Source organism: Elgaria multicarinata, chromosome 1 (genome assembly GCF_023053635.1).
Source record: "Elgaria multicarinata webbii isolate HBS135686 ecotype San Diego chromosome 1, rElgMul1.1.pri, whole genome shotgun sequence".
NCBI lineage: Eukaryota > Metazoa > Chordata > Lepidosauria > Squamata > Anguidae > Elgaria > Elgaria multicarinata.
Window position 1 is genome coordinate 100,535,621 of NC_086171.1, and position 25,084 is coordinate 100,560,704.

Sequence of the window (25,084 nt, forward strand, 5' to 3'; positions counted from 1 at the left end):
AAAATCAAGTTTTAAAAGCTTTAGGAAAAAGAAAAGTTTTTAGCTGAGCTTTAAAAGCTGCGGTTGAACTTGTAGTTCTCAAATGTTCTGGAAGAGCGTTCCAGGCGTAAGGGGCAGCAGAAGAAAATGGACGAAGCCGAGCAAGGGAAGTAGAGACCCTTGGGCAGGTGAGAAACATGGCGTCTGAGGAGCGAAGAGCACGAGCGGGGCAATAGTGTGAGATGAGAGAGGAGAGATAGGAAGGGGCTAGACAGTGAAAAGCTTTGTAGCTCAACAGGAGAAGTTTATATTGGATTCTGAAGTGAATTGGAAGCCAATGAAGAGATTTCAGCAGTGGAGTAACATGGTCGGAGCGGCGAGCCAAGAAGATGATCTTAGCAGCAGAGTGGTGAACAGAAACCAACGGACTGATGTGAGAAGAAGGAAGGCCAGTGAGAAGAAGGGCACAATAAACCTGTTAGTCCTCAAGGTGCCCAAAAGAGTCTTTATTGTTTCTTCCTTTACCTTTGCTTTGTGTTATCATGACACAAAGCATATCTGGGAGAGCCTTGCTGTGACGTTTATTTGAGCACCCCGACTCTTTGCTGCACAGAGCCAGCTGCGGTTTGTCATGCAGACAATTTCCTGCGCCAAACTTTCTTATAACAGCTGGCAAATATTCAAGCCAGAGGATACGGTTGATGAACACATACACATGCACACTCCAAGGGCTCTTGACTTGAATCCCTTTGAGATTTCCTGTTTATTTGGCAATACGTTTCTTCACTTTCCCACAAAGTCCAGTAAGCTGCTGCGGCCGCCTGGAGGAAACTGCAGTCAGCTTCGTGAGGGAACCATGCTTCTGTTTTACTTGGCTGTATGAGGTAGGGCTGTGCATCACCTCGGATCCGAATCCTGAATCTGAGGTGAATCGGGGTGATCCAGAGGGCTTTGAAACAGATCAAATTGGTCCGAAGTGAAATGGCATGGTCCGAATCGATTCAGACTGATTCCAATTGATTCAGACTTTTTTTCAAGTGCAGGCAGCCTGTCTGTGCTTGCAACGTTGTTGTGGTCGTGTTGGTGGTGTTAGAGTAGAGGGGAGGAGTTTGGAGGGGGAAATTGGCTGTTAAGTGACAGCTTCATCTCACAATCCTCCTGAAGTCTCCCAGTTCTCTTCAGCAGCCTCCAATCACAATGGTGGATGAGGGCTTAAGGACAATCAGGAGATCCAGCTTCCTTTGTCCTTGCTCATTGAGGGTTAGACTTGGTATGAGTAGGGTGTTTTGGGCTGGCTAGCTTAGGTTTGTTGTGGGTGGGTGTTTTGGGGTGTTCATAGTTGGATCTTTCTTCAGCCTTCCCCCTTCTCTCACTGTTATCCCTTGCCTCTATTTCTCTTTATGCTTGTCTTTTTTTAAAAAAAATACAGAATTTATTTTAAAAAATCTTCTAGCTAGCCTTTAGCGTGTTTGTTCCAACCCTTCCCCCTTCCTCCTGAAAAAAGCAAATTTTACCATTTGGTTACACAAATACCACTGCACCAATCTGTCTGGAATTTGGCAGACATAACCACCTCCACAGGGTCTATAAGGTCTCCAAATCTCATGTTTGTGTCATGTTGCTGCTTACTTCCCCATTCTCCCCCGCGTGGGGTTAATCAAATGAGTGTTTTATCGCACACTCACTACTGCCCAGTCACGGGTTTTCGTGCACCCTTTAGACAACACCGCCACCCCTCCTGTGCACCTCCCACTCCTTCTTGCCTTTTTTCCATTACAAAATGGACCACTTTAATCTGACTTCTTTGGGGGGGAACGGAATGTGCCACCGTTTTCTGCTGTGAGGAGGGAAAGTGGTGCAATAAAAAAGGCCCCTGAGTGGGCCATGTGGTCTTTGTTTACTTCCTCTTTCTTCTCCAGGAAGAAAGAGGAAGTAATGTGGGACAGGAGTGGGTGCGGAGAAGTGACGGTAGGGAACTGCAATTTCCCCTCTCTGATGATGCTGTGTGATTCTTCTCGCCTATATCACGGAAGAGAAGCAGGAAGCAAGAGCGACAGCAAGGAAACGCGATTTCCCCCATCTGAAAGAGCTATAAATCTAAAGGCATTTACTTTTTACTATTTCCAGAGCTGGGCATAAGGGAGGGTTCCTTGTCAGTAGTGTTAGAGAACAGGTTCTTGTTCTCTGCTCTGACAGGAAACGCCCCGACGAAATGGAGACAGCAGTGGAGGCTAACAGTTTATTTAGTTGCAACCAAAGGTGCGACGAGGTCGGCAAGCATCAGGTTATATATTCTCTAAGCACCACCTCAAAGATAATGGAGGTCACGTGGCTAATAAGGCGGAGCTCCGCAACTTTGCGTACGTGGCAGCAATAACATACAGTGCGGCACAATAGAAAAAAATACAAAATACACTTCTCTTTCCCTCACAATCCCCCCTAAAGCATTGCTTTTCCTTAAAGCCTATCATCTGTTTCTTCGGTATTGTGTACTTGCTGGTACATCATTAGCATTTGTTTATGCAAAGACTCTCTTGCATATTTCTTATCATGGACATAAAACAGGGGATCAGACAAGGGATGATTAAACATAATAAAAGTCTTTTAGTAATAATCATAATCAATTAGTCTTTGTGCTCTTTTTCTTTTGCAGGCTTGAAAGCTGGAGCATCAGGGTTAAAAATAAAAAAAGATGTATTATGTATATAGTTCGAGTTCTGGTTGTCTTCTGAGCCCAAGCTGCCAACAGCTTCCGGTGTGTCAGGCAGCAGAGGGCTGGGTCCTCTGGGTCCCGGACCAGAGGGGGATGATATTTCTTTAACCTACTGCAATGTGTCCACTTACTGCTTCCAGCGAGCTTCACGCAAGCATGGCTGATGGCAATGATGTTATAAGGTCTTTCCTACTTTTCTTTCAAGTTTTCTTTATTCTACTTTTTGAGCCAAACCAGGTCTCCAGGCTGGAACAGGTGCAGGAAGGTATCGAGCGGCAATGTTTGGCAGGAAGCTGCATACGGCCGGAGCTGCAAGAGAATTTTTTGCAGGGCAGTAAGATGTTCTTGTAACATGTGGTCTCCTACTTCCCAATTAAGAATTTCTTTAGTGGCTCTTGGGATTCTAGGTGGGAACCCAAACATTAATTCAAAAGGCGAAATTTTCATCCCTCTTCTGGGCATCCTTCTAATTTTTGTCAGTGCTAATGGTAGGCCTTCTACCCAATTGAGATGAGCTTCTATCTGGATTTTTCGCAAAGTCTCTTTAAGAGTTCTGTTGGTCCTCTCTACTTGATCTGAGGCCTGTGGCCTCCAGGGGGCATGAAAATCCCATTTGATATTGAGGGCTTGTGCCAAGTTTTTTGTAACTGTGGCGGTAAAATGAGACCCTTGGTCACTCTCAATGCAGTCAGGCAGGCCAAATCGAGGCAGAATCTCTTGGAGCAGCTTTACAACTACTACTTGGGCTTTACAGGTCTTACAGGCAAAGGCTTCTACCCATTCTGTAAGCTGGCAGACTATTACTAACATGTAGCGGTGTTGTCGAATTGGGGGCATTTCTGCAAAGTCAATCTGGATCCGCTGGAAAGGGTAAAAGGCCCATTGGCGTCCTCCAGGAGGGACTTTTCTCCCACCTGGGTTGGCCTTTTGACAGGTTAAACAAGATTGTGATACTCTTTTTGCATGCTGGGCGATTCTGGGACAGAGGAATTGTCTCTGCATGTATTCGATAAGGGCAGTGGCTCCTGGATGACAGAGAGACTGGTGATATTTTTCTACCATAGGCCTTAACAGAGCCTCAGGGATATAAAGCCGTCTTTCATCTACTTCTATCTATCCATCGTCTTTAACTATAGTAGGAATCTTGTTATCTGTTAGGAGCTGCAGGTCCTGTGTGGAGTACTTAGGTGGCTGTGGTGGTAAAGTTAATATCATAGTTCGGATTTGATAGGGGTCTCCCCACTGGGCCGCTTGTTTGGCTGCCTGGTCAGCATGATAATTTCCCTCTTTGAGGAAGGGGTCTTTTGCTTTCCCATGTGCAGGGACATGTATAACAGCTACTTCTGCTGGTTTTAATACAGCTTTTAGGAGCCTCAAGATGAGCTCTTCATGACTCACAGGTTTCTCTATTGCTGTGAGAAATTCTCTCTCTCTCCACAGGTGACCATGGCCGAAGAGGATCCCGTGAGCATATTTACTGTCTATAAAAATATTAATTCTTTTTCCTCTTCCCCATTCTAGAGCTTCAGTAAGGGCAATTAGCTCCACAGCCTGTGCTGACAATGTTCCAGGCAACCTGATTGCACATTGCTGGGGCGGGTCTAGTGAAATAATGGCCGCACCAGTATATCTCTTCTCTTGGTCCACATAACTTGATCCATCTGCAAAAAGGTTGAGGTCGGGGTTACTCAATGGTTCACCTTGAAGGCCTTCTCTGGCCTTTGTATCAAAATCAAGTACCTCAACACAATCATGCTCTAGGGGGCATTCTTCGGGGATGTTAGGGAGCAGGCTGGCGGGATTAAATCTTCTCACAGCCTTAAAAGTTATTTCTTCATTGCAAAGGAGTTCTATTTCATATCTCAGTTGTCGGGCAGGATTTAAGAATTTGGTGCCACTCTTGCTGGCCAGGATCTGAGGCACCCCGTGGGGAACCAGGATTTCAGTGTGCCCTCCTAGAGTCATCTTTTGTGCTTCTTGAAGCAAAACAGAGACCGCTGCTACAGCCCTAAGGCAAGTTGGCCACCCTTTAGCGACGGGGTCTAGGACTTTAGAATAATATCTAATAGGGTGCCAGCCAGGTCCTTGTTTCTGACACAGGACTCCGGACGCTACTCCTTTCTTCTCAGAAATATATAAGCGAAATGGTTTTTGATAGTCTGGTAGACCAAGGACAGGCGGCTTAGCAAGGGCAGCTTTAAGGGAAGCAAATGCTTTTCTTCTTTCTCTAGTCCATTCCCACTTGTGCGCATTTTCTTTATTTAGGGCCTCATAAAGAGGTGAGACCTAAAAAGGCTCTGAGTTCTTTCTGACATGTGGGTTCTGGTGCATTTTGCACAACTTTGACTCTATCTTGACTGATCAGTCTTTGTCCTTGGCGGATTTGATATCCTAAGAAGGTAACTTCTTGCTTTAAAATTTGAGCCTTCTTTTGGGATACCTGATATTCGCAACCTGATAAGGTATTCAAAAGACTGATTACAGCCTCTTTGCCCTCCCTGAGTGTTTGGGTTCCAATCAGAAGATCATCACAATACTGCAAGAGGGTAACATTTTTGCGTTGTTCCTTCCAGGGTTTTAAATTTGCCTGGAGCTGGCGACTGAAGGCATCAGGTGCGATATTCAGCCCTTGAGGCATCACGGTCCAACCTAGTTGAGTCTTATGGCCAGTATCAGGATCTTGCCACTCAAAGGCGAACAGCTGTTGACTATCGGGGTGTAGTGGGATGCTGAAAAAGGCATCTTTGAGGTCTAGGACGGAGAACAAGGCATCCTCTTTCTGTATCTGCGTGAGGATGGTGCGTGGGTTTGGCACTACGGGATGTGGGGCAATAATCTGCCGGTTCACGAGTCTCAAGTCCTGTACCATGCGATAAATCTCATCAGATTTCAGGACCGGCAGGAGGGGGGTGGAGTCCAGACAGCAGTGGAGGCTAACAGTTTATTTAGTTGCAACCAAAGGTGCGACGAGGTCGGACCTCGAAATGGCGGCAAGCATCAGGTTATATATTCTCTAAGCACCACCTCAAAGATAGTGGAGGTCACGTGGCTAATAAGGCGGAGCTCCACAACTTTGCGTACGTGGCAGCAATAACATACAGCACGGCACAATAGAAAAAAATACAAAATACACTTCTCTTTCCCTCACAATAGCACTTAGACCCTTCCCCAGTGTTGGCTCCAGGTTTTTGAGGGACCTTGAGCAAGAAACCCATTATTATTATTATTATTATTATTATTATTATTATTATTATTATTATTAGTTACATTTGCATACTGCCCCATAGCCGAAGCTCTCTGGGTCGTTTACATAAGATTAAAACACTTAAAAACAACATACAAAATTTTGAACTACAAAAACATACAACATACGCAGAAACATACATTTGAAACAACTAAAAAAAACCTTCCCACAGTGAGTCTACCTTTTCACCACCATTGTCACCAGCCTTTTCTGTGGTGGCCCCCCAATTGTGGAATAATCTCCCTGATGAGGCCCACCTGGTGCTGACATTGTTATCTTTTCGGTGCCAGGTCAAAACTTTTCTCTTCTCCCATGCATTTAACAATATGTAATTAGCCTCGGTTTGTTTTTGTATGTTTTTGCGATTTAAAATTTTTGTATATTGTTTTTAAGTGTTTTTATCCTATGTAAACCGCCCAGAGAGCCTTGGCTATGGGGCGGTATACAAATGTAATAATAATAATAATAATAATAATAATAATAATAATAATAATGCTCCTCATCCTCTTTTGCATCATTGCTACCACTTGCAGAGAGTCAGTGAGCAAGTAGACAGTGGCAGCAAGTAGACAGTACCTAGGGAGGTTGTGGGCTCTCCCACACCAGAGGCCTTCAAGAGGCAGCTGGACAACCATCTGTCAGGGATGCTTTAGGGTGGATTCCTGCATTGAGCAGGGGGTTGGACTCGATGGCCTTGTAGGCCCCTTCCAACTCTGCGATTCTATGATTCTATGTATTGTTGCTCTTTCTCACCACCTCTGTCATCTGTGCCAGAGTGTGAGGCAGGGGAGAGGCAGCTGAGGAGGAGGAGGAGGAGGAGGAGGAGGTGGTGGTCCAGGGGGCTCTTGTCAGTGAGCCCCTGCTAGGTCGTGGGCCCTTGACAGATGCCCTGCTGTGCCTACCATTGATGCTGGTCCTGGCTGGACAAACCTACTGTTTTTCACGCTAGGCTTAGCCTGAATAGTTGCAGCCTATCATTATTTTCTGGGGAATTCTTACACAAGGAAGACTCTACAAGTATGAAAAGACTTACACACACACACACACACACACTGTAACAACAGTCTAGACTCCATAGTAATTAGAAGAGAAATGGAAAAGGGCACAGAAACAAGAGTGATGAGTGATTTATTAATGTCAAAAAGGAGAAAGCAAAATCTTGAGTCTCGTGATCTTCTCGCACAGAGTAAACATATACAAGGGTAGTGTTAGTCCATAAGTACAGGTGCTTATGTCTGTGTTTCCAAGTGTTATCATTTCTAAAGGGTATTGCCTAGCAATACTGCACAAAAGAACAAATACTGCACAAAAGAACAAACACTGCAAGGAATAGTGAGATATTTTATTTCATACTGGATAAAAAGCTGAGTAAATACTTTTAACTTGTCATCTGAATGCGGCTAGCACATTCAGTTTATGTACAATTCAACACACAAGTTACTACATTCTAGCAAATAGTAATTCCCTAAGAATTCAGACAAGACTGAGAAAGATTCACTGGGAGCTTCTTCTACTCAGGCCCCAATGAAATGAAGTATAAGTTCCATTCATTCCAATGGGACTTGTGCAGGAGAAGTTCTATGTGATCTCAGCCCATAATGGTTATATATGAGTCAGTAGGTAATAATAGAGAAATATAATGAATGTAATAATATGTGTATCTTATAATAAAAGTAGCATAAATATATAACTTAACTGGAAATGAAGCTTTCACTAGCCCACTTTCTCTGTAGCAGCCTCCAAAATAGTAATTAAAAAATCTTCATTGCTTTCTATCCCCACCCCCAACACACACATCTGACTTGCATTCCTGGAAAATTACACAGAATAAGAGTACACAATTACACTTTATTAGAAATACTGGAAACTTATGTTTGGCAGGACTTCTCCGGTACGCAGTGGTTTACAGTAATCCAGGTTCACTGGCTCATTGTTTAAAAGGTGCCTAAAAGGAGATTACATGTTTCATTTGTTGTGGCATAATTAAAGAATGCACAAGTTCTTAAGAACAAATCAAGGTGCCCCCCAGCCCTTGCCCCAAGCTGGGCACGTGTACAATGAATGTGTGAAGTGACAGAGTTCTGGCTTCGGCTTTATGTGAGGGCAGTAAACTAATTATAGCTCCAGTCAGTCTTTGGCTTCCAAACACTTCCTGCTTGCTACATGATGCTGTGCAAAATTTTCAGTATTTTTATTGGACAAATCAAGTTAATTAATAACTACTGACATGACAAGGGATAGACAGCCAAGCCCTATCTATGGGCATGTGTACACTAGCCCTATATCCTGGGATCATCCCGGGGCATCCAATTGCCACACAGGGGATCCCGGGAGCAGGCAGGGATGATCCCTCCATTTTCCTGGGATAACCCTTAGGTGTAGAAAGGGCCTATATGTCAGAAGATGAGGAATAGAGTAGATATAAACATGTTTTTGGGAAGTAGATAAAAGAAAATGCAGGCAATCTAAAGAGCTGATCACCCAAGTATATTTCTATACGATTAGACAAATATTTTTGCTAAGGTGTTGGAGGAAAATTCTGAGAGTGCCTTGGACTGCAAGAAGATTAAACCAGTCCATACTCCAGGAAATAAAGCCAGACTGCTCACTGAAGGGAATGATATTAAAGGCAAAACTGGAGTACTTTGGCCACATAATGAGAAGACAGGATACCCTGGAGAAGAGGCTGATGCTAGGGAAAGTGGAAGGCAAAAGGAAGAGGGGCCGACCAAGGGCAAGATGGATGGATGATATTCTGGAGGTGACAGACTTGACCTTGGGGGAGCTAGGGGTGGTGACAGCCGACAGAAAGCTCTGGCGTGGGCTGGTCCATGAAGTCACAAAGAGTCGGAAGCGACTGAATGAATAAACAACAAACAGCCACCTAGGTTGTGTAAAACTAAATTAGAGAACACAATTCCCTACACCTTTAGATCATTCGAGAAACACATGGACTACAGTTACAAAAACAAGTGATCTTGAGGGTTTTTCGGTGGTTTTTGCACATCTATAGGTTCCCATTCAATCCACCTTGAATCTGAATGCACAGCTATTGTTCTGCTACAGAAGCTTTGAAGTGAGAAGCAGTGGTCTGCAATAGAGAGGTGGCTATTAGGCTTTGGGTACTGGAAACTACTCAGGCAGTGAACTCATTGCACAGCCTTTGGCCAGTCAGTCACTCTCTCAGCCTAGCCTGCCTCACATGTTGATATAAGACTAAAATGAGAGAATTCAATATGGGCTTGAAGGAGAGGCACAGTGAAAATAAGACATTTCCCAAGACACATTTCAATCACCTTGAGAAACACTTACATTAAGGGCCCATTGGGTTTGAATTCCTACAACTGTCCTGTCCCGATGGGTCCCTGATCCAATCCTATTGAAATCATTGCTTTCTGTTCAGGATGGAAAAGACCAACATGAGCTGAGGAAACTACTATGATTTTTTTAATAGCCCCTGCTTCTCTCCTACTCATTTATCTTCAACTCTAGACAGCAAAAAACTGAAGCTAGTTCAAGACATTGGGATTGTAATGTGTTTAAGATAAACTGGGCCAGGCCAACTCCTCAAATGTAACTCAGAATTCCTGATGCCACAAGTCTTCTCCAGATCACCCAGAATGCAACACAACGCCATTCAAATTGGGCCAGGACCCACAGTGGCCATTGTGAATAATACAATAATGAATTGGACACGTCCATGTGATTAACTCCCCAATGCTTATGTGATGATGCAAACTTGACATCAGAAAGGACTCCAAGCCTCCTCCAGGAGGCAAAAGCAATCTATGACATTCTAGGCAAAGAAATCAGCAAAACCCCAGCATGGAATCCTTTTTCTCATGCTGCAAAGGTTTATTAGATGTTTTCTGGAAAGATCAACCTGACCCTACTTTTAATACTATTAGCATGGAAACAATATTCAACAGTTTATTTTATTTATTTTTACCATACTTATAACAAGTTTGTTGAGCCTTTATTTTATTTCATTTCACCAGCTGTCTCATTGAGCCAAGTGAGTGAGCTGCTGGATTAAACATGTTGATATGTTGTTTATACTGTCAGAGACAGAGAAGCAGAACAAGCCCCAGCCTAAGCAGCAGCCATGCAGGCTTGCTCATGCCTCACTTGTTGGCCAGGATCTGGAAAATCTGTCTCTAGGGAGGTGGTGTCTTGATGGCCTGTTCAGTTATCAGCATCTCTAGGAAGTGTGTGTTCCCAAAAATAGCCCCTGGGGATAAGCCAGCCTTTCCCACGTTTACCCCACAATAACTGCACACAACAACAATAGAAGGCTTATGTTCCAGGGTAAGACGTTGGTGAAAACCAAACTCCAAGCTTAATCAATCCTCATTGTCATGTCTTTCTCCCCAAAAAGAAGAGGATTAAAGCATCTTAAAGAAATTGGCATTTCCTTTGAAATGGGGGATACTTGGCTCAGCAATACTACAAACGAGAAGGATCTTGGAATTGTTGTAGATCGCAAGCTGAATATGAGCCAACAGCGCGACATGGCTGCAAGAAAGGCAAATGCTCTTTTGGGCTGCTTTAATAGAAGTATAGCTTCCAAATCACATGAGGTACTGGTTCCTCTCTATTCGGCCCTGGTTAGGCCTCATCTAGAGCATTGCGTCCAGTTCTGGGCTCCACAATTCAAGAAGGACGCAGACAAGCTGGAGCGTGTTCAGAGGAGGGCAACCAGGATGATCAGGGGTCTGGAAACAAAGCCCTATGAAGAGAGACTGAAAGAACTGGGCATGTTTAGCCTGGAGAAGAGAAGATTGAGGGGAGACATGATAGCACTCTTCAAATACTTGAAAGGTTGTCACACAGAGGAGGGCCAGGATCTCTTCTTGATCCTCCCAGAGTGCAGGGCACAGAATAACGGGCTCAAGTTAAAGGAAGCCAGATTCCAGCTGGACATCAGGAAAAACTTCCTGACTGTTAGAGCAGTACGACAATGGAATCAGTTACCTAGGGAGGTTGTGGGCTCTCCCACACTAGAGACATTCAAGAGGCAGCTGGACAACCATCTGTCAGGGATGCTTTAGGCTGGATTCCTGCATTGAGCAGGGGGTTGGACTTGATAGCCTTGTAGGCCCCTTCCAACTCTGCTATTCTATGATTCTATGAAAGGCTAAACAGTTTATTTATATTTAGAACTTGGAGGATTAAAAGTTCTTTATTAAGCAATTTAAGAAAACTAGAGATGATGATCAGGGTGATGACAGCAGCACTTACGTTTAGCACTTTGGGTACATTTTATAGGTCAACTCCTGTTATTCCAACATAACTAACCACATTGTATTGGTAGAGTTACCAGGTCCCCTCAAGATTAGATCTGAGACTCAAGGAATAGTGCCAGGGACCTAAGGGTTGGCACTTGGCATGTATGGGGAATAAAACATTATGGAATTGGGTAGAACTTTAGAGGATGGCACTTGGAAGGGCAGGGGGCAAAACCTATCTGTGCCTGAAGATGGGGCGGCCTACACCACAAAACCTTTCAATCCATGTGGAAAGTAACTTACTCTTTACTTTGGATCCATCCCCTGACTCTGAGATTTTAGTCTTTCACCTGGAATGAGATTGAAAACCTGAAGTTTTAAATCAAACCGTAAGAACTGGCAACCATGTGTATGAAGCAGTGTTACAGGCTTATTAAGGCCGCTTATAAACACTTTGTACATTACAGACCTTAATTTACTTTCCATTTCTGTATCCATATCGAAGTAATAGGATTTGTGCATGAGCCCACTAGAAGTTCTCCTGTACAAACCCCACTGGAATGAATGAGGGCTCTTCGAGAGCATGGTAGCACCCAAATTTAGCTTTGCCTGTCTTTAAAAGGGAATAAGTTATAAAAAGGGCCCTACATGATGGTGTTACTATGAGAATTAATCAAATAACAACATGGGGTCAGGGCAAGCTAGAAGCAAACATCTATTTGTGTAACGTTGGCACCTGTCAGCTTGAAATCGTAGTGAGATCAAAGACGTTATTTGCAACATATAACAGGGTATTTTCTTTGGCCAGGGCTCGATTTGAGTTGTGAGGGTTCCACGTACATTTGATGGGAAACAGCACTAACGTATCCCCATTACTAACATCCTGTGGAGTCAAAGTAATGAGAACTGAGTGACTATTTTTAACCAAAAACTAAAGCTGATTAAATGCCACTTTTTAATAAACCAAACATTTATAAGAAACATAATAATTCCTGCCAGAGGTTTCTTGGTTTTGTATTTTCTTTTTATCTTGAATTTAAAAGGGTTTCGCAAATGGTTTTGTGTTTTGTTTTTAAATCATATAGATTTGGGGTTCATTTCCTTATCTTTACAACTTCCCAAGTCTTAGAATTCTGGAAAATAACAAAATAGTTAACGAAATAATTTTAATTTCAATTTTTTTAAAAAAAAACCCTATTAGAACTATATCCAACACTTTTCTCTAAAATTTCCAACCTTCCTTGTATTTGAAGCAGTTCAACAGACCAAAGGAGGAAAAACCCTATGTTTAACCATGCAATGTTCCAACATATTGCTGGACATTGGAACAAACTTTATTAAATAGATGCGTTTATGCACCCTGATCCAGATAATGCCCACATGTACACACACATTTATGCTGTTTGCACAGTTTCCTATCAGCAGAGATCCACCAGACAATTGTGTGTATGTGTGTGTAGCTCTGGTCAGATGCTCTGAATACCAACAGTTAACTGTTCAAGACAGGGACCTGGGGGCTGGATTTCCCATGACTGGCACTATCTCCCCACGATTGGTACTCTTAAGAGCACGCATGTACACACTTGGATTGCAAGATGATATTATTTACTCTGGTAGCACTGATAGGTTTTCCAAATTTAAATTTGCTTCCTTCAGTTGTGTTTGGATCTATGTCCTGTCTATGTAAATGCAGTCTAAACAGGATTCCTTAATGATGTTTTTACACACATCCTAATAATAATTTCTTCAGATTAAAGTTTCGGGCCAGAATACCACTTTGGCAAGCCTGCTACAGAGAGAGTTAATAAGAGAAGACTTCACCACAAGTATTTTCATCACAATTCAGAAAAGAGTACTTCAGGAGCATTACGTAAAGCTGTGCGTAGGCACTGGAGGATATGCAGGGCCACTATATGAAATTACAACCCCAATAAATCTAATGCAGGCAATGAAAATAGGTAAGAGGCCTGGGTTGTTAAATAAGCCATGCTGTTTGGGCAGTGATCATTTGATTTATTTTTCTCTGTGTCTCCACCTCCAAATGTTTGGGTAACAGCTATTTTGTGTGAGTATTTTAAAATAATAGGATTTACAAATCCCTCCCTTTAACTCTAGCACTGTGCAATATACTCGAAAAACATCAGCCACTGCCTAAAAGCAATCACTTTCTCTTTAGCCTTCTTTGTAGTACAGCTGCCCTGCACAACTTGGGATCCACCAAGGTTGCAGAGCCAACAAGGAGCTCGACAAATGCTTGGTTTTGCTGACTGGCAGGACTGCAAAAAGAGGGGGCTTCTCAAGCACCTGGCATCTGACTTTGTGGGTCACACATTGTGCAGACCTGCAGAAGACGTACGTTTCTCAGTTCCCAGGAGATAATCCTTTGTTGCAATACTACTACTACTACTACTAATAATAATAATAAATTATTTATTTTGTGTATATACTGCCCTTCCCCCAAGGGAGCCCATTGTAACTCATCAATCATTGTGCTGTCCTTGTTATCTGCTGCCTATGAAGGTTATTGATTAATGGTTCTACTTAAGATAAATTTGAGGCTTTTAGCAGTTATAGCAACAATGCTGCCCAGGACTTTGATCAGCTGATTTGTCTGATCAAAGTGACAGACAATGCATTCATTAAAGTTAAATTCAGATTATTGAGACATAAACCTAAATCCATCATCTACTTATTGCAAACTTCAGGTGAGTTTCACCAGTGTTAATTTCATCTGGTGAACACGTTGTGTAAATGCTCCCTGATATGACAGGTGCTGTAAGGTAAGTATGGTAAGGTAAATACCATCTCTCTTCAAGCAATGGTATATTCAAACAACATATTCACCGGCTGAAATTACTGGGGTAATAACACCTTGTAGTAGTTTTGACATGGTAATATATGGACCTCACGGAATGAATTACGTTTTAAAAAGCCACAATAAAGCACATTGTTTCTATGTGCCAATGCTCATCCTTATCCTTCCTTATAATCTTGAATTCTTACAGCTGAGTCATGCTGTCTTGATCATCCACCTGGCTACAAATTTATTTATTACATTTATTAAATGTCTCATAAAATACATTTCTCTAGGTGTTTTACAATTAGTATAAGAAATAGTAGGATGACACATGCAGCTCTGAATCTTTCTTTTGAAGGACACGTAACATTGTTAGAAGACACTGCAACCTTCTTATCATTGTTTATTTGACTCTGGATCTATGCAATCACTGATTAACTTGCAACTGATAGTTGATGGGGATAATAAGTACAAGGCCGTAGCTAGACCGAAGGTTTATCCCAGGATTGTCCTGGGGTCAAACCTGTTGATCTAAGTGCCACACAGGGCATCCAGTGCTCAGGCAGGGACGAACCCGGGATGATCCTGGGATAAACCTTAGGTCTAGCGACAGCCCAAGTTTCATGGGTTTAAAACCATGTGTATACAGTCTATCTGGTCACTGATTGATTTGCTAATGATGAATGATAACTACCGGTTGCCCAGTAGTTCTAGTTCTCTTAGCATAGAAAGTTCAAACAGAGGTGCACATCCTATACTCTCCTTGAGTCTAGGGTGCTTAGTTCAAAAATGGGTAGTAGGATTTAGAATCTATTTGGCCTTGCGTGTATAAATAGTTAACATCTGTTTTAGCATTTTAAACATTTTAACTAGGAATGCCCATCTAACTCTTTTTTGTAACACTGATCTTAAATGGAGCAGAGTGGGGAGGACAGATATGAGAAGATAGGGTAAAATGGAATCATCTGGAAGGAGAGACACCAAAACAGTATGAGCAGAACGTTTAACACAGCCATTGAATCTCAGAAGCTTGGAATACACACAAAAGCAAAGCAACTATCAAGATAATAGTACACACTGGTTACTAATAATTGGAGTAAGCAATGACCCTGCTTTGATGGGTGGGAGTACCAATGCCTTGCACAGCTCTGATACATTGCTACTTTACTAACTCCTGATATATGCTGGAACGCACAAATCTGGGGAGGGAATCTTTCTCCATCAGCATGAAGATTCTCTTCTGGGCCAAGTCAAAAGTACTCACAGATGGCTCCACCAGGTTCTTCATGGTCACAGACTTGGTGAAATGGTCGATATTCACCTGGTAAGAGGGATGCGAAAATAATACTTGTAGGAATTGCACAAATTCTGTCTCTTACTGGGTTATAGAAAACAAGGGAGCTACCAACAATATACTTGCCAATAACGTTTTTGTTTTGTTTTGTTTGTTTTTGCAGAATTGGCAACATGCATCGCCCAGAATTTGGAGTTGGCAGCAATTCCATACATGAAGCAAGGAAAAGTCTGTCTATAAACTACAGCTGAAATTAATATACATTCAACATCTGGAACACAAGTTGAAAATAGTGAAATATTTGTATTTCTAGGTGTAAATATGGCTTGAATTTGAGATTTTGAATGTGTGCTACAAATCCTAGAATGTATGAGGTTGCCTTGCACTGAGTCAGACTATTGAATATCAGGCCCAGTTTTGCTTTCCAGTTTTGCCTATGATGGAGGGTACTTCCAGGTGAGGTTTTTATGGTGGCATTGCCCTGCCTCATTCATGGATGTCTACAAGGGGGCATGGGGGCATGTTCCAAATAACACCATCTTATAGACTTGTAAACCTCCTGTGTTTTCTGACCACTACTCCCCCTTAAACCTTTTTAATGAAAATAGGTAAGCCAGTGTCCTGGCTTCGAAGCCAGGAGCAGCTTCCGGCCGGGCGCTGGCTTCGAAGCCAGGACTCTGGGGTTGGGGGGCTGGGTGGCAGCTTCAGAACAGTGCAATGTTCGGCGCCCTCCTTTGCTTGGCGCTCTAGGCCGCCACCTGAGCTGCCTCTATGGCAGCGCCGGGCCTGCCCCCACCCTAAGGAGAGGTTCTTCACACAACCAATGGATTGCATTTAATTACAGGTTAGCTGTGGGTTGTTTAACCCACAATTAACCTATAATGTCCGGGTTTGGACATCAAATAGCAACTGGATATGTTCAATTGACCTCTCTTTCAATTCAATCAACTGACCTCTTTGGGAGCCTCACATTGGATAAATTCCTCATAGATTTTCTTGGCCTTTTCAGCCATTTTAGCAGGCAATTTGGTTTTCTTATAGTCTTCACAAGCAATCCAGAACTCAATGTTCTCCTCACTGAACTCAGACTGGAGGAAGCTCTGGAAGCTGGCAAGCCCATCTGCACAGAGAAAAAATGAGAAAAGTTCAGCTTCTAAAAACATGGATTGACCACAGTCCATTCACATGAGAGATTTTGATCTCTGACATGGAAATTCTTACCCAGTTATATTATCCTCCTCCAAAAACTACTTACACACACTAATGGGATAAATTCAGACAAGTGGAAATCAAATGAGAAAAAGGAGCTGGGGCAGAAATATATTGTTCCAGTATAGTAAACATAATCTGAATATGTGATCAAAGCAAAGGTAATGCAGAAGTTGAACAATAGGATAATATCCAACAGGTAACGTTAATTATGTTGCACTAATATAATCTGCTCTTGTGCAATGCTAATAGTGTTAGCTAGTATGCCAATCTTCCTGGGAAAACTGGCATGCCAGCTAATGCTATTCCTTGTATTATTAGTTTTACATTATTTGGAGCATTTGATCTCGAAAGGGACTCCCATGGCAGCTTACAAAAGATTTCAAAATAACAGTAAAAATCAATTAAAATTCAATACAATAGTCAGTAGAGTGTGATCACTGGGAGAAAATCGGGTTTGCTTACCATCACTTCTCCGCCCACGCGTTTGTCCCTCACTACTTCCTCTTTCAAAAGAGGAAGTAAACAACGTGCATGTGGCCCATTCAATGGGTCGTTTTGACCACGCTGCTTCTCCTGCACACAGCAGGAGATAGTGGCAACTTCCATCTTTAAAAATAAGTCGGACTTACTGTTTTTTTGTGGCTCAAAGAAGGCTAGAAGGAGCAGGGGACACGCAAAAATCTGTGAGTGCCCAGTAGTAAGTGTGCAATAAAATATTCATCTTTTGGGGCTACAAAAATCAATTAACTAATAGATCTAAAAGGCCTGAGCAAATAAAAAACTTCTTCACCTCGCTGATACTGAAAAGAAGTGAAACTTGGCACTAGACAAACCTCCCTAGGCACTACAACCAAAAAGGCCCCATGCCTGGGCACCACCCTCCTCACTCCCAATGTCTGGGGAACTCATAGAAGGGCTCCTTGAGCAGACTCATATGATAGAACGTGGTCCTTGGTATCATAGAATCATAGAATAGTAGAGTTGGAGGGGACCTACAAGGCCATAAAGTCCAACCCCCTGCTCAATGTAGGAATCCACCCTAAACCATCCCTGACAGAGGGCTGTCCAGCTGCCTCTTGAAGGCCTCTAGTGTGGGAGAGCCCACAACCTCCCTAGGTAACTGATTCCATTGTCGTACTGCTCTAAAAGTCAGGAAGTTTTTCCTGATGTCCAGTTGGAATCTGGCTTCCTTTAACTTGAGCCCGTTATTCCGTGTCCTGCACTCTGGGAGGATCGAGAAGAGATCCTGGCCCTCCTCTGTGTGACAACCTTTTAAGTATTTGAAGAGTGCTATCATGTCTCCCCTCAATCTTCTCTTCTTCAAGCTAAACATGGTTCCAAACCATTTAGAGTTTTAAAAAGTAAAACCAGCACTTTGAATGGTACTCAGAGATGGACCTGAAGTCAGTATAGTTGTTTTAAAACTGATGTGTTCCACTTGCCTGGTCCAATTCAGTAATCTAACTGCTGTATGAAACAACCCATACATTTGTCATTCTGTAATAATATCTTGTTGCATTGAGCACCATAAAGATATCATGGTATTTTATTTATTTATTTTCTTTTATAAGCCAAAAACGGTGGTGATGTTTTGGGTATGGGCTCTTTGTATTAAAAAAAATAGTATGGGAAATCCAATCTCAAAAGATTTCTGTGATGTACTCAGTTGGCCTAAGTGCTATCTACACTACCAAGTTAAGTTTGGTCCTACTCTAGGGCTCATGCCATGACTTCCCTTAATGAATCCTAAGAATTTTTGTTCAGTGAGTAGGGTGGCCATGTATGTATCCAGTCCACATGGAGGCTCAGGTAGGGAGAAGCGTGTTGTACTCCTTTACCATACTGTTAGAGAATAATCTCCCAACACTACCCCATGGGTAAATGTATGATTGGGGTAATGGCATTTAAATCAATATACCATTCGAGTGTATGCAATCCCTCCATGTCTCTGATTTGAGGAATAATGTTTCATTTTTATCAAAAGCATAACAACAACAACTTATTAAATTGATTATTGTATTTATATCTTACCACTCCCTAAGGACTTCAAAACAGTAGTTTAACCTACTCACGGCTTGCAAGTACTCTAACATTATAAGGACAGGTGGTATTCCAGTGGTTGGGGAATTTCACAGCAGACTTACAAGGATTTAGAAGGAGTTTCTCCAGAGAGTTGCGCCACTGCCATGCCTCTTCTGGAGAAGGCCTGAAAAGATGAAAGGAACAAGTATATATATGAGTACACCCCTTGAAGGAAGTGAAACAGCAGTCACTGATTAATGGGCTCTAATAGCAGAGAGACTTTGAGCTCCATCACACCTGCATGTTTGCCCTGGTTTACCCTCAAATTATCCGCCCTAGTTTCCATAGCGTGTGAAAGCCTGATCAACTTACACCTTTGCGCTTTTACATTTCATTCATCTTTACACCTCTCCTCTCATGCGCACCAGCATATCACTGTTCTTCCATTGAGATGCACATCCCCCCAGATCTCCTTTGTACCTCCCACTACAGTTCATTGGTTGGTGGTAGTTGGACAACGCGCCCTCCCTCTCTATGTGGTTATTCCCTGTTGCCTAGTCAATGCCTGTTCCTCTTACCCCGCCTGGAGGCTTTGGAGCGTGACTATAGTAAAATCAGATGGAGGCTTACCTTTGAGTAAACACCATTGAACAGAGAGAGACTTACTTCTGAGTAATCAGAAGTAAGACCTCAGAAGTAAGCATGGGGTTGCAGAGCATTTCTTTCCAGTTTGCTGTTTTAAGACTTTAAAAAGAAAGCTTCTGAATGACCACACTATTAAAAGTCAGTTCTATATGTGTTTACTCAGAAGTAAGTCTCTCTCTATTCAATGGGGTTTACTCAAAGGTAAACATGCATTAGTATGACTGGGATGTAAATGCAGTTGAAATCAATGGGATTTACTTTTGAGTAAGGGAACCGGCAGATCTGTAGTTTATGAACTTGAAGATGCACAACTTCGTATGATCAAAGAAATGGAAGATCGATCCTTTGCATTAGTGAACTACTAGGAAAAAGGTTTAAGGGGGAGAATTTTTAAAAATCATAAAAAATCAAGGGATGACCCAATCTGATTCAAATTTGTCATACTGAATGCCCTCCTTAAGAGCTATCACTGTGCCAATTGTGATCTCTTTATCTGTAAAACTTACACAGATGTAAGCATTTGTTTAATTTCCATTTTAAAAATCCCTTAAAATCAAGGGATGACCCCATCTGATTCAAACTTGGCATGGCTAAAGCCCTCCTTAAGAGCTATCACTGTCCCATTTTTATCTCTCTATCTTTAAAAATGAGGGCGCTGCTGGCAAGGAGGGTGCATTTTCCACATTTCTTTTAAGGTGAAAATGCCTGCTGGAGAAAAGGCACATCCCTCTTGGCCCCTTGAAAACATGCCCACAGAATATCAGGTTGAAAACGATGGATGAAAATACACGTTGAGGGTAGCTTGCATTGTCCTTTTGATTTACCAAAAGAACCAGACTTTCCCCGCGCCAAAAAACTGCGGGGGAGGGGGAAGCGACAGCAGGGCAGGACGTGGATGACATCATCTGAGTCCTTTGCACACAACCCACGTTGACAGCGAGCTATAATGCTGGTGTGATGGAGCCCTTTGTCAGCATAGTGGAGAAGGATAAACAGTAATGTACCACTCAAAGCATTTTACACACATTACAACACCCCTATATGGTAAGTCAGTATGATTATCCCTGCATTACAGATGGGAGGATTGATGATGATAGAAGTAGTCTTGATTTATAACTCAGGACTCAAACAGATGAGACAATGGAGATCTACGATCAGATCTCTCCTCTCTTTAAATATTTGTAAAAAGCAGCCACAAAGCAGGGAATTTTGACTACAATTGCACCATTAGGGAAAACATACGGACACAGATTCCAAGATCCCTTAGACTCCAGGTTTGAGAACTGCAGTACTTGCCCTCATTTGACCAGAAGGAATGATGTACATATAGTATGTAACACATGAAGGTGGCAGCAATGTCGTGACAAAGGGTTTTTTTTAGTATTGATTAAAATGGGTGACAACATAAGGTTTGTATTGAACGTGTATTTAAAAATGTGACTTTATGACGAGATCCAGAGGTTCCAAGAATCAGCAGATAAAACCAAAAATCTAGACTAACACTGCCATGATTGTGTCAGAAGCACTAGATAACTAGCTAGAGCCAGGTAGTGTGTCCCGCCTGCCCCGAGTGTTGAAGAGCCACATGCTCAGAGAGGGCTGTAGCTCAGTGATAGAGCACATGCTTTGCATGCAGAAAATCCCGTGTTCAATGTCCGCTTCTCCACATAGGACTAGGAAAGGAACCTGCCTGAAACCCTCCAGGGTTTCAGGCAGGATCCTTTCCTAGTCCTATGTGGGCTAGATTAACCCATAGTCTGACTCAATATAAGGCATCTTCATATGTTCCACAATTTCTGACATATCTGGTCAGTTTTGCAGGGGTTTTTTTTTTTTAGGGCTTTAAAGTCTTCAAATTCTCTTCAGAGAAATCATAACAGAACAAAAGGTGTGTGTGTGTGTGTGTGTGTGTGTGTGTGTGTGTGTGTGTGTAGTACGCTGTGGATGACTATAGCTGTCATTCATACCACCTTCATACCACCTCTCTTTAAAAAGATTTGCTCCCAGCTAAACCAATACTTCTTAGCATGTGCTACAAGCATCTCTCATTTTCTCACGTTGTGCATTACAATTTCTGTCATGGAACCCAATTAACACCATCGCCAATGGTGTCAGCCATCACGTGATGTAGCACTGCCCGCTCCAAATGGTAGAATAAACATTCGCCATCACAGCCACAGAACTGAAGAGAAATCCCAGGCCATAGCTAGACCTGTTTATCCCTGGATCGTCCAGGGGTCAAACCCGTTCATCTAGGTGACACACAGGGGATCCAGTGCTCAGGCAGGGGAGAACCCTGCATGATCCCAGGATAAACCTTAGGCCTAGCTGTGGCCCCAGAAACAATAAGATAAATACTGAGGGCAGCACTACAATTACACTTATCATTGGCCTACTGCTAAAATAGCATTCCCGTGTTGAATTCCCCTTCTTCCCCCATCATGTATACTCTAGGATCACTTACCCTATGTCCTCATGTCATACATTTCCCTGCTTGAGGTGGAGTGGAACTGGGGGAAAGGCACATTATGATGATGTCAGGACATAGGGTAAGTGATGGGCATGTTATGGGCAAGAAGAAAGGAACTCAATGTGGGGGTGTAGTTTGGGGCAGTAGCAGTCCTGTGCTGAGTATAACACACACTGAAATATTATATAAAGCTTCCTCTTAACATTGGGGCTTTGGACATTTCTTCCCATCTTTCCATTTATAACATCACCAATTTGGCTTGTGTGAAATCAGGCAGAAACGTTGTGAAGCAGCGTGGTGAATGATCCCTCCCCAACCTTCTCCATCCCCTGAGTATTTACTCTCTCATTCTCAAAATCTGAAGGTTAAAATCTTTCCCCTGCTCCAGCTGTGGCTTTGGGGGCTGCTTTTCTCCCTCCCACAGATCAACGGCCAGTTCCCACGGTCTCCTAAGGGATGTAGTGAACAACGCCCTTTGTATCAAGCAAGACATGCCAAAAGGTTCTCACAGCAAAGTGGATAAAAATTATCTGATTTTATCCAGACTTTATGGATTTGAATTTAAGTGATTAATTTAAGATGAGGGAAGCAATAAAGGCCATGAACAGAAGCTGAAAATACATGCAGAGACTGTTACTCAGCAGCCAGGAGGGAGCAAAGAGGCCTCTTAGGCATAAACCTGCCTACTTCAAAGAAGATATCTATTTCTAACTAGCTGTCTATGGGGCTGTCTAAACATTCTGGAATCCCCGAGGTGGCTCCGTGGTGCTGCTGCGTCAATTATATGACACAGCAGTCACCTCGAAGCCATCGTGCAGCTTTCCAAAGAACCCCCCGCTCTTTAAAAGTCAGGGATTTACCCTGACTTTTCAGGATGAAGCAAGGTGGGCACAGCCCTTTGGCCATCTAACCTTGCTCCATCCTCAATGCGGAGGTGTGGCTGGGCAGATGGTGAGCCCTGATGGGTAGCCATCTACCAGGGCAGGGGGCGGGCCTGGCTGCTAGAAATCCCGCGCTTTGCTGCAGCATTGGGATTAGCTACCGCAGGGTGACCATATGAAAAGGAGGACAGGGCTCCTGTATCTTTAACAGTTGCATAGAAAAGAGAATTTCAGCAGGTGTCATTTGTATATATGGAGAATCTGGTGAAATTTCCTCTTCATCACACCAGTTAAAGCTGCAGGAGCTACCCTAGAGTGACCAGATTTAAAAGAGGACAGGGCACCTGCAGCTTTAACTGCTGTGATGAAGAGAAAATTTCCCCAGATTCGCCACATATACAAATGACACCTGCTGACATTTCCTTTTCAACACAACTGTTAAAGATACAGGGGCCCTGTCCTCCTTTTCATATGGTCACCCTAAGCTACCGCCACCCCAAATCAGCAAAAGCACAGGGTTTAGCTTATCATGGTGGCAACCTGCCACTGTATAGGCAGCCCCTAGGTCCTAGAACTTAGGTGTGCATTTTGCAGGCAGGGGACTTCCTTACTTGTGAGTAGACACACAGATTATTTGGGATGCTATTTCAAAGTGCTGCTGATTCAGTCCTGCTTACTTCTGAGTAGACTTTAATAACAATAAACATGCTTGATTTGACCCCACCCAATTCTACCTTTGGCTCCACCCACATATGGAATGCGGACTCCAAGACTTTCCCCATTTTGCAAGTTGGTCCTCAGGCTGAAAAAGGTTCCCCGCTCCTAGCCTAGGGTATTTAAAAAGCTTCATCACACCTACCCATTTCCCTCGAATTATCCCATAGGCGCATGAAAGCTATTGTTTTTGTTGTTGTTTTTGTTAGCCCCATCACACCACCTCTGGCCTGCTCCTGTGCGTAGCCATTTCCCCGGGCGGCGGGGGAGGGGGAGGGAGAAGAAGGAAACTTCACACGGGGGAGAGGACCTCTTTATAGGGAGGGTGCGGGGTGACAAGGGAGAGATGCTCCTTCAGGGCCCCTCTGCTTTTTCTGTGTGTATTTTTACTCAAGAGTAAGCATACACACACACCATGCACACACTAGCAAAAGCAAAAGAGCTTACTATTTCTGTGATTGGCAGGGATAGGATTGATCTGTTAGTATCTTTACTCGAAAGGAAGCGCCTTCCTGAGTGTCAGAATGCTTCAGCTGGGCAACTCTGCTCTCATCATTCTCCTGCGCCCCCAGTGGCTGCTCGGAGAACAACAAAAGATTCTCTCTTAAAGGGGTCCAAAATACATCGCTTCTTTTGGGGAAGGAGCGCAATCAAAGCAGGATGCATTGGAGTACTTCACAATAAAAGCTGATTATAAAGTAGGAAACATCGGAGTCCTTTCCATGTAATTCGCAGTGAATGCACAGTATAACGCTGGTGTGATGAAGCTCAAAGAGAAACAACTACCAGTGTGGTCTAAAGAATAGAGGGATGAACCTGAATCTGGAATTCTAGAGTCAAGAAATGGAAGTTCTGGGTTGCCACTTATGCCATGGACTAGTTGTGTAGCCTTGGTAAGTCTCTCCCCTTGAACTTCAGTTCCCCATCTGTAAAACTGGAATAATAGTTATTACCTAATGAGTTTGATGTAAACTAACCTGGAGCCTGTCTTTATGGTGCTGCTTCACCGCTTCTTCCCCTTGAAACCCCACAGTATCGCTGCTGTGGGGTGGAGGTGGGAAATCCCCATGCCAGGAGGGAGCATGGGCTTTTCCAGAGGTCATCTGGGTACTCAAGCCCGCTCCCGCCCTCTTCCTGGCTTCTGGTGACCAATCAGCAGTCACCATTTGCCCTGGAACACCCCCAACTTAACACCGAAGCAAGATCACGAGGCGGAAGGGCCATGGTGAACTCACTTCAAAGGAAAAAGTCAGGGTAAGTCCCCAACTTTTTAAAGGTGCAGCTTCAGGGAAAAGCCCCAGGGTGGCTGCGACACAGCAACACCACGGAGCAAAGAAGATGTTTAGACAGCCCTGTAGTAATCTTGCAATAAATAAAATGCAATAAATGAAATAGTAATCTTGTAAAGCACTTTTAACAGGCAAAGAGATATGTAAAAATAAGTAGTACTAATAGTACAACTAGGGTGTGAAGAGACATACACAATTAGATGGATGAGCTGCTGTGGAACTGGCTTGTTCCAGTTTCGGTCAAATTCACAATTGTCACTGCAGCACAATCAACTTTAGAAGCTCTGCTCCTTTTTAGCAAAAGCCTGCTGTGTCCCACAACAATTGACTTGACCTTGTGACATCATAAAAACACCTCCCCAGAGTAACTTTTCAGGTTAAAAAAAAGTGGGGGGCATTTTAAAGTGCCAAACAAATGTTCTATTGGATAAAGTGGCAAAATGCCTAAGAAAAAAATAATTAAAAACAAGGCAGACAGCTTGCCCAAAGTGCGGAGGTGGGATGAAATCAGTGCTACATTCAGAAGAAAGTAAAAATGTCATTTGAGGAGCAAATGTGGGTGGAAGCAGAGCTTATCCTGCAGCAGAAAACAACAA

General features: G+C 43.1%; 1 protein-coding gene across 2 annotated transcripts in view; it reads right to left on the reverse strand.

Annotated features, from left to right (window-relative positions):
- Window positions 1–2,868: 2,868 nt before the first annotated feature.
- Window positions 2,869–25,084, reverse strand: part of LOC134403643 (regulator of G-protein signaling 5-like) — a 58,670-nt gene continuing 36,454 nt past the window's right edge. The window contains exons 3-6 of one of the 2 annotated variants that reach the window (XM_063133997.1): window positions 18,612–18,673; window positions 16,209–16,375; window positions 15,226–15,282; window positions 2,869–3,001 (exon numbers count right to left, since the gene is read on the reverse strand). In XM_063133997.1, the coding sequence (XP_062990067.1) occupies window positions 2,909–3,001; window positions 15,226–15,282; window positions 16,209–16,375; window positions 18,612–18,673 (379 nt within the window). In that variant the 3' untranslated portion in view covers window positions 2,869–2,908. Of the gene's footprint in view, window positions 3,002–11,068; window positions 15,283–16,208; window positions 16,376–18,611; window positions 18,674–25,084 lie in introns of those variants that run through there. The other variant, XM_063133990.1, reaches the window with a different exon arrangement.